The sequence below is a fragment of the Chenopodium quinoa genome, unplaced genomic scaffold, assembly GCF_001683475.1.
Source record: "Chenopodium quinoa cultivar QQ74 unplaced genomic scaffold, ASM168347v1, whole genome shotgun sequence".
Taxonomy (NCBI): Eukaryota; Viridiplantae; Streptophyta; class Magnoliopsida; order Caryophyllales; family Amaranthaceae; genus Chenopodium; species Chenopodium quinoa.
This window is the reverse complement of record NW_018742205.1, coordinates 2,121,473-2,132,111: the sequence shown is the minus strand read 5'-3', so window position 1 is coordinate 2,132,111 and position 10,639 is coordinate 2,121,473. Positions and strand designations below refer to the sequence as shown.

Here is a 10,639-nt window from a genome sequence, read left to right as displayed (position 1 = left end):
ATTCATGAAACTAATAATGTCCATGAAATATTTTATATGTTACTTGCATAATTGATTGCTTTGATTATCTCTAAACCAAAAAATGTATAAATTAATTAGTTAATGCTGTGATGTTGCTAATTGAATTTGTTCTTACTAATGGTGTAGATGAAGGGGTACAATAAAGAGGAAGAAAAAGAGATGAAGCTCTCTGGGAAGGAGATTTTTGGCATTTGTGGGCCCTTACACCTTAATTGTGTTGATTGGTACTTTACTTTTTTCTTAATTCTTTAATTTGATATTAGTTATTAATTACTTGTATACATGAACATTGACTAGTGAATAGATGTGAATGCTTTCCTAGGTCCAAATGAGTGAAAATATCGTTATAAGTTACTCGTATAAATTACAAATGGGGAAGAGGGATGGTAAAATATATTATACTCCGTGTTATTTTGGTCAATTTAATGTTGCTAAAAGTAGAATATGTCATATTGTTCCATTCTGTTTTTATAGTGGATGATTCTTGGATATATGATTCGTTGCATACCGATTGCACCAAGATACTTATCTTGTTATCTAGTCTACTTTTGAATACGTGATTGTAATGGAGTCACACATTGATTAAAGTTTGATGAAGTATAGGTGAAATATAACATATATAGAAGATCAGTTGATATTTGATAAACTCATATCTAAATTTTAGCGGAATTACTTGCAGGAAAATACCGGATCATAGAAGATCGGTTGCAGCTAGTTTGGTTCAAGGAGTGTACATTTTAGAGAGAGACCGCCAACAAAAGAGAACAGGGCACAATGCACTAGCCCCAATTTGGTGGGATTATTTCCATTTCAAATGCATTCAAATCCTTGTAGATCAAGTTGATTCCTCCACATTTGGAGCGATTTTCGAGTACAAGTACCACAATCCGAACTATCACCCCATGGCATTCCAAAGCGTACCCCCTCAATATGTTATTGCCTTCCGGGGTACAGTTACCAAACCCGATACACGTAAACGAGATCTCTACTTGGATATCCAACTCGTCCTAAATGGGCTAACCCGTAATTCTCGATACCAAACCGCACTCCAAGCAGTAGAGAACATAATGGTCAATTTTGGTCAACGGAATGTTTGGTTAGCAGGGCATTCTTTAGGGGCAGCAATAGCCCTACAAGTAGAGGTGGCCAGTGGGCCGGGTTGGACCCAGCCCACCCTAACTCGCACGGCTGGTGGGTCACGTGGGTCCGACCCGGTTTCAATCCGGCACAGCCCGGCACAGCTCGGATTTAATCCGGGTTGTGTCGTGGGTCCAAAATTTTCGACACAACCCATTTCAACCCAGCTCAGTTTAACCCGTTTGATTCGACCCAAATCGCACAACCCGTTTTGACTCATTTAATTCGACACACCTAGCCCGTGAACCCACCTAACCCGACCCACCTGGCACAACCCAGCCCGCACGGCCCACCTGCACGAATGACCCACCCAACCCGCACGAGCCAACCCACCTAACCCGCACGCATGACCCACCCAACCCGCACGCATGACCCACCCAACCCGCACGGCCGGCACAACCCGCACGGCCCGCACAACCCGCACGGCCCGCACAGCCCGCACAATTCGCACGACCCGCACGGCCCGCACGACCTAACATCCATTTTTAAAAAAAAACGGCTAGTTTTTTGTATCTAACGGCTAGTTTTTTGTATCTAACGGCTAGTTTTTTAAGTGTATGATCATCCATTCTATTTTTCCTATAAATACCAATTCCATTTCACTCAAATTTCCACACAAATTCAAGCTTTCTTTCTCTCTTACTTAAAAATTCTTATTGTTCTCAAATTCTCAAGTGTTATATAGAGTTATATTTTTGTTAAAAAAAATCTCCTTAATATTATTATTAGTATTCTTAAGATTCTAAAAAAAAAAAGTTCTTCTCCATATTATAATTAGTAATCATACAAAAAAAAAAATGAGCTCAAGAGGAGGAATGGGAAGGAGTCAAAGTGGTGGTCGAAGTGGTAGCCAAAGGAGTGGTGGTGCAAATTTTTCGTATGAAATTAATACGGAAAATTTAAACCAATTTGTCAATGAATATGGAGATTATGGTTTAGGAGATAGGCAAAATATTCAAACGTCTCCACCACAACATTTCTCCCACGAGTCCCACCAATCATCAAGTTCAACTATGCCACCTCCATCGCAACCAACATCTCAACCTTCATCTCAAGGTAATTTCTAATTAAATTTTTATTGTTATGAATATTTAAAAAAACTATTATTAATGATTATAAAGTTAGTTTAGTTTCCAATTTTCTATGATTTACAATTAGTTAATTACCATGAAAAATGCGTTTAAATAAGTATAATTAAAATATTTAAAATTTAAAAGCTTATTTTCATGAATAGCATTTAAAAATTAATTTTAATAATTTGATTTATGAAAGGTGGTGGCGGTGAAAGTAGAGGTCGAGCACATTTTTCTTGGGTGTGGAAACATTTTGAACGAGTTGAGGTCACACCCCCGGGATGGCAACCTGGTCAACCAAAGAGGTTCACGTGTACATGCCTAGTTTGCAAGGCGCTAGGTGCAAATGTCAAGTCATATAATTGGAAAACGGGAGATGGAACCGGAACCTTGAGTCGGCATTTGCAAAATAAACACGACTTGTTCGAAAATGGCCCCCGTCCTTCGGGGGGTGGCGTCCAAACACAATTGGGTGGATACATGAACCAACCCGGCGGAGGTACACCTTTCATTTATAATAAAGATAGAATGATTGATGAAATGAGTACTTTAGTTATTGCTAATGAATACCCTTTTAGTTACGGTGAAAATGCAAACGTTGAGCATTTTAATAAAGTTGCATTACAACCTGCATTTACTCGTGTCCCCTGAAATACCCTAAGACGTTATACACAAACTTCTTATTATAAGTATAGGAGTGGTTTGATTGAATTATTTCGTACTTTTGATGGTCGTGTTAGTTTTACAAGTGATACATGGACTTCTAGTTTTGGCGAACCTTTTCTTTGCATTACTGCTCATTGGGTGGATGATGATTGGTTTATTCAAAAACGTATACTATGTTTTCAAGCTATGGAAGAAAGGCATACCGGTTTTAACATCAAAGTTCGTATTTTGGATTGTTTAAAAGAATTTCACTTGAATAATAAAGTTTTTTCTTTGTCTCTTGATAATGCAACTGCAAACACAAAGTGTATTGACTATTTGAAAAATGACTCCGAGTTGAATTTGTTGTTGGGTGGTAGTCTCTTGCATGTTAGATGTTGTGCTCATATTTTGAATTTGTCTGTTCAAGAGGGTCTCGCTGAGTTGCAACCATTGCTAAACCCAATTAGAACAGTTATAAAATGGATTAGGATTACTCAGTCAGTTAGAAGAAAGTACATAGCTATGTGTAAAGAGAGAGGTCTTAAGAAAAGACAATGGTCTATTGATACCCCTACCCGTTGGAATTCTACTTTCAAGTTGTTGAGTGATGCTATAAAGTATCGTGATATTTTGACCCAACTTTACAATGAGACTCGTGTTGATCCTACTGAGTTAATAACCGAAAGTCATTGGACTAATGCTTCTTTTGTTCGTGATGTTTTAAATGCTTTTGATAGTGCAACTCATATTTTCTCTTATATTTATGAGCCTAACGTTCATTTAGTCATAATTGAGTGTGTTAAAGTTGTTCACACCATCGAAGAGCATATGAAGATTGATGGACTTCGTCCCGTTCTTGATAGCATGAAACGTAAGTGGCATACTTATTTTAGTGAATTTCCAATCATTTATGGAATTGCTGCTATTCTTGACCCCGGTGTCAAAGCTGAAGGTTTGGAAAATCTTTTAGAATTTTATTATACAAGTTTAAGTATCGATTATGATGTTAGTGAATATATTAACAAATGCAAATCTGTTTTGGGAGACCTTTATGATCATTATGCATCTATTTATGGTTTTGATTTGGCAACACCAACTACTACTAGCACTTCCGATTCTAGATTTGGTTTTCTTGATAAAGTTATGAAAAAAAAACACAAAGCATCTACATCATTCTCATCATCATCTTCTTCAACACTTGCTATTAATGATTATTTGTCATATCAACATGAGACCAACAACAACTTTCAAATTATAAAATGGTGGCAAGAACATAAAAAAAGTTTTCCTATATTGGCGAGAATTGCAAAAGATATACTTGCAGTTCCCGCTTCATCTGTTGCTTCCGAGTCTGCTTTTAGTGCAGGTAGAAGAGTGTTAGATGAAAAAAGATCTCGCTTAACTCCGGAAAGCATTCAAATTTGTGTTTGTAAGAAAGATTGGGATCAAGCTGAAAGAAGAACTCAAGGTTTAAAGGAAGACGAAGACGATGAAGATGATCCTGTGATGATATTGGAGTCGTCAACGGATGATGCAGCTTCCGGGGATGATGATGCAACAAACATGGGTGGCTAGAAAAGTCTAAATCAGGTACGCTAAGAACTACGTGGGCTTTGATTATTTCGGGATACGTAGGCAACTTATTTTTCGAAAATTACAATTTAATTGCAAAATTAAATTTTAGTTTTCTAAAGATAGGTCCAAGCCCCCCCCCCCAAATTTCAAAAGAAGTACAATATAAGAACTACGCTGGCTTTGATTCCTTATTTTATAATATAAGGATACGTAGGCATCTTAATTAAGAGCAAGCCATCAAATTGTTAATTTTGTAAAAATTAAAACACCACACAACCCACCCGACCCTAACCCACGAACCCACCCGACCCTAACCCACAAACCCACCCGACCCTAACCCACCTAACCCACAAACCCACCCGACCCTAACCCACAAACCCACCCGACCCTAACCCACCTAACCCACAAACCCACCCGACCCTAACCCACTAACCCACCCTTCGACCCACCCTAACTCACTAACCCACCTTGACCCGTCTAACCCACGAACCTAGCTCGACCCACCCATGACCCGTCTAACCCACAAACCCAGCTCGACCCACCCACGATCCGTCTAACCCACAAACCCAGCTCGACCCACCCACGACTCGTCTAACCCACGAACCTAACCCTGGTGTGTCCAACTTCTCCGACCCAACCCACGACCCGGCCCACCCTACCCTACGTGTGTCGTGCCGTGTGTCATGAAACCCCAACCCGCGACCCACCTAACCCTAACCCAGCTCGCACGACTCGCACAGTGGACACCTCTACCTACAAGTAGGAAAAGAAATGGCTAAAAGAGGTTGTTACATAGAAACTTACCTTTTTAACCCTCCATATACTTCTGCCCCGATTGAGACACTCAACAACCCGAATTTGAAAACGGGTGCCCGTATCGCAACTAGTGTTATAACAGCTGGCCTTACACTTGCTCTTAAGGGTACAAAAAATAAGCACACTACACAACAACATGACCCATTTACTACACTTAGTTCTTGGATACCATACTTATTTGTGAACCCGAAAGACCCGATTAGTTGCGAGTATATCGGGTATTTCGAGCATCGAGAGAAGATGGAAGGATGGAGTATAGGTGGGATTGAAAGGATTGCAACTAAAAATTCAGTAGTGGGTTTATTATCAGGTGCATTAGGAAGAGAAGGTGAAGCACTACATTTGATTCCCTCAGCATTTGTTATTAAGAATATGATTGTTAAAGAACAAGATCTTAAGATATCTCATGGAATTCATCAATGGTGGGAACCCCATCCATTTTGGCAGTCTCAACTTTACAAATTTAGTTGACATGAAGGAAAAATGCAGGGGAATATATATATATATATATATTTTTTTAATTTTGAAAATTCATGTAACTACAAAGAGAGAGTTGTGTGATTTTTTAAAATTGTATTATCATTGGTAAAATTTTGTGTGGGATTGGGGCAACCTATATTCCCAATGACTTATTTGCAAGTTTAATTTTTAACTTGTCATAATATTTAATGTGATACCATCTCGTCTCAAAACTTTCTCTTTTATTATAAATAGTTAGTTAATATGATCATTTTAAACTCATATGTTTTTCAATTGTATAAAGCGAACATTGGCGGCCTTGGCCTTATGCCTGGTGGGTCAAATGACTCACCAGGGCCCAAAATATTTTTTAAGTTTTTTAAAAAAAATAAATAAATAAATTATTTTCTAAGTTTTTTTTTTAAAAAAAAAATACTAACTTTGAACCTTTTGTTAATGTTGTTGGGTTTTTGATGAAATGTGAACCTAATGCTTGTACAAATTTTAATCTTGTCAATTATTAGTTTGTTAATTATTAGAGAGCTAAGCTTGTCATGTTGTCAATTATTAGCTTGTTAATTATTAGTTTGTTAATTTTAGTCTTGTCAATTTTAAGCTTGTTAATTATTAGTTAGTACTGTAATCTTGTCAATTTTCTATTTGGATGATCTTTGTAAATAATTTTTCTTGGGAATTTTGGTAAATTTTTTCTTTTTACATATTTGGTTATCAATTGTGACTCACCAGTCGGAAATTCCTGGGTCCGCCACTGAAAGCGAAGAGACAATATTTAAACGATGAAGCTCATAAATATTAATCGTAAGATCAACTAACAAAAAGAACAGAGGTAGAAATCTATATAACACGTTGAACAACTTTATGTACAGATTCTTTCATATACAAGGGTGGTCCTTTTACTCATAACAAAAAATATGAAATAAGCGGAAACTAACCATGTTCCTTGCATTCGGGTGCACATAAGTAGAAATTCACTTTCGCATTTAAACCAACGAGTAGGCTACCGCGTCTAAAGCCTCATACCACTTGGAGGAAACTTACAAGTTGTTACTTTTTAGCTGGAAACTGGAAAAGCTCCTTTCTTTGACTTAGGAGAAGAAGCAAATCTCTTTTCATTAATTTACTTCATGCCTTTTCTCCTTTCATTTTTTCTATAACAAAAAAAATTGTTTAAAAAAGCTTAGAATAGAACTGGTCAATCACTAAAAAAAATTTAATTTAATTTAATTATTTCTATTTGAAAAACTAGATTTATACTCCTTGAATTATATCCGCCCTCTTTCATAGAGCAAAATCTCTGCTCCATCATATCTAGCTTTTGGCACTCTGCTACATTCTCTGGTAAATTTCTTGGTCATCTTATTATTATTATTATTATTATTATTATTATTATTATTATTATTATTATTATTATTATTATTATTATTATTATTATTATTATTATTATTATTATTATTATTATTATTATTATTATTACTATTATTATTATTATTATTATTATTATTATTATTATTATTATTATTATTATTATTATTATTATTATTATTATTATTATATTTCTGTTAATATAATTCTTGATCTTATATGTACTAATTTGATTGATCATGTTTTTTTTAATTATTATATTTTGCTTATTGTACCTGCATAATATGCGTAAATTCTTCAATTTCTTGTTTTGACCTGCAAAACTCTGCTTGTCGTATTTTTGTGATGATAATAGATTAATTGGAAATGAAATTATTTTATGACTAATTAGGAAAGGGTTGATTTGCATAAACAGATTAATTTTAATTAATGTAAAATCTAATGTGATGTTTCATTGACTTTGGAATCAGGGTTGACAGTTTGTTGTTGAATAAAGAGAAAAATGAAGGGGGAGAAGAAGGAAGAAAAAAAGCCAGTTGAAAAAGAAAATTTTGACATTTGTGGCCCTCTCCATCTCACTTCGGTTGATTGGTAATTATTTCATTTAACCATTTTTTTTTTTTCCTATAATATTGGTTCTATCGCATTTTAATTTGGAGTAGTCACTTTTAATTACATTGGTCAAAGTTTAACATTTTTCACCGTAATAAGCTAAGTTAAAATATGATAACTAATCTAGATTATAATTCTAGTTAATGATTAATAGAATTATACATTGAACATCCTGTAGATAGATCGATTTAGTATTGATATCACATTCTCATTTTCTCTCATAACAAAAGGTAGGTAGAGACATCTAGTAGATTAGGAAGAATGTTGCTAATTTGATGCTAGGCTACCAAAAGTAGTTTTAACTCTATCCCAAGATTGGATACTACATTTCTATTTAAGCTCATCCTAAAATCAAATGATCACCTTCTAAATTTAGTAAGTTTTACTTTATTTTTAATATTTTGCATGTCAACCTTATCGATACCTTCTAAAAATTTCAAAAAATTGTTACATAAAGAAAGTAAAGACGCAATAATCTAACAATAAAAGATAGTTATTGAGTATTGATACTTGTAAAACCTTATTACTGTAGGAGATTACCGGAACATAGGAGGTCTTTTGCGGCATGTATGGTTCAAGGAGTGTTTGTTCTAGAGAGAGATCGCCAAGAAAATCGAACAAAGCATGATGCATTAGCCCCAATTTGGTGGAATTTTTTCCATTTCAAATGCTTCCAAACCCTAGTAGATCCAATTGATTCGTCCATTTTTGGGATCATTTACAAGTACAAACCCCACATCCCGAACATTTTTTATCCAACAGGTACACCCCCTAAGTATGTCATTGCATTTCGAGGCACAATCATAAGACCCGAGACTCGAAAACGGGACTTCCACTTAGATGTCAAACTCGCCTTAAATAGGTTGGCACGAGACTCGCGATACCAAGCCGCATTTCTAGCAATAGAGGGCATAATAGCCAAAGTAGGCCCTAATAAGGTTTGGCTAACGGGGCATTCCTTAGGGGCGGCTATAGCATTACAAGCGGGCAAAGAATTGGCTAGACGTGGATATTTTATAGAAACTTATCTTTTTAACCCTCCTTACATTTCTACCCCAATTGAGAAACTCAATGACCCAAATTTGAAAAATGGGGCCCGCATCGCTCGTAGCGTTTTAAATGCGGGCCTTTCTCTTGCTATAAATGGAACAAAAAACAACCCTACACCCGAACAAAAAGATCCTTTTACAATACTTAGTTCTTGGACCCCGTACTTGTTTTTGAACCCGAAAGACCCAATTTGTTGCGAGTATATTGGGTATTTCGAGCATCGCGAAAAGATGGAAGGATGGGGAGTGGGTAAAATTGAGAGGATTGCAACAAAGAATTCGGTTTTGAGTTTATTATCGGGAGCATTAGGGAGAGATCACGGTGAGGCGTTACATCTTATACCATCAGCTTTCGTTACTAAAAATGTGGTTTCTAAGGAACAAGATTTGATGGCTGCTCATGGGCTTCTTCAATGGTGGGAACCTCATTCACATTGGCAGTCTAAGGTTTATCAGTTTGGTTGAGTTTCCATTCATCGAAAGTGGCAAGAAATTTGTCAACATTTTTAGTGTAAATAAATTATGACAATTTTGTGTGAACTTTTTAAGGGTAATTATGCTTGATAAAATCTGATATGCAATTGTGGATAGGTACATATTTATGATAAATTAATTTATTTTGTTTTTTATATTACTGCAGCTTTATAGACTTGTCTTTGATTATTGTTATATTTTTATCGAAAAAGCTAAGAATTTGGGTACACTATTGAAATCTATTGAACTTACACTTGTACAGTCTTACACCAAAGAAAAAAGAGACGACCTTATAATCAAAGCATGCAGAACAGTTTATTATAATATCATCAATTGTTAATAGGTAATATAATCCATTTTATCAATTGTCAGATCTAAAACGTTACTATAATAATCTTTTTATCGACTTCTATAACATCCATTTTATCAATTGTCATATCTAATAATGTTAGCTCTACATTAATCTTTTAATCAATTGTCATAACTAACATTGTTGTTTATGCATTAATCATTTATATAAGTTGGTGAACGGCATTGATGGCTAATTCGGGAAGAAAAGTAGAGACATTTTAAATTTTGAAATTTTTATTAAAAATCGAAATCACAAATAATTTTATCGAGATATAATATTTAAGTAAAAGAATATTTGCACTCTCATCGTATTGTATATAAATACGATATAAATTAGCCTTCTTAGCATTAGCGGTAAAGGACTCTTTATTATGTAAATCATTAGGCTATTGTTTTAAGCTAGCACCATACACTGTCACATACAGACTAGTTTAGCTAGTTACAATAGTATATCCACACATTATTCTCCATCAACAACTAACTCTCATTATTTTCTATATCAAGTGAGGCTTTCGCCAACAAATAACACGCAAAAATACGCAAACACACCCCGTCAATGCTACCATTGCACCACATTTAGCCAAGGACAACTTGTGTCTAGCTCAAAGGTGATGCTAAACCGACAACCACTCATTTGGCACATACAATTACACAATTAGTGTGTTTCCCTCACTTAGCTCTCTAAATATTTGCTTTGGGAAGAAAGTTGATTGAAAGCACAAGTAAGTGATTGATAAAAATTGGTTGCATTTGTTTAGGTACAATTGAACCTTAGCTTACTGCCTATATATAGGCCACCTTCTCCTAAGCCTAAAATCTTCCTAATTCTAGGACATTCTAGCCTCAATATGAAGAGTTCTACACTCACGTACAACAATTCCCTACAACATTCTACATATATACATCCCATAAGTATGCACAACCATACTTTCGACACTACTAATGAAGTAGAATATACAAGAGCATACCAAAATTCTCCAAAAAAAGAGTCTACAACGTTCCAGATAGTATGATTATTATCCATCTTTCATGCATGCACCA

The 10,639-nt window shown here is 35.4% G+C and overlaps 2 protein-coding genes across 2 annotated transcripts; both read left to right on the top strand.

Moving 5' to 3' along the window:
* Positions 1 to 147: 147 nt before the first annotated feature.
* On the top strand, positions 148 to 5,741 carry LOC110726401 (GDSL esterase/lipase At4g10955-like). The gene is made up of 3 exons (XM_021905880.1): positions 148 to 245; positions 701 to 1,170; positions 5,215 to 5,741. Exons 1-3 carry the CDS (start codon positions 148 to 150, stop codon positions 5,739 to 5,741), a joined length of 1,095 nt encoding a protein of 364 aa, XP_021761572.1.
* A 1,060-nt stretch (positions 5,742 to 6,801) lies between these two features.
* Positions 6,802 to 9,525, top strand: LOC110728683 (GDSL esterase/lipase At4g10955-like). The gene is made up of 3 exons (XM_021908326.1): positions 6,802 to 7,088; positions 7,583 to 7,703; positions 8,257 to 9,525. The coding sequence occupies exons 2-3, from the start codon at positions 7,615 to 7,617 to the stop codon at positions 9,236 to 9,238; spliced, it is 1,071 nt and encodes a 356-aa protein (XP_021764018.1). The 5' UTR covers positions 6,802 to 7,088; positions 7,583 to 7,614; the 3' UTR covers positions 9,239 to 9,525.
* The last annotated feature ends 1,114 nt before the right edge of the window (positions 9,526 to 10,639 follow it).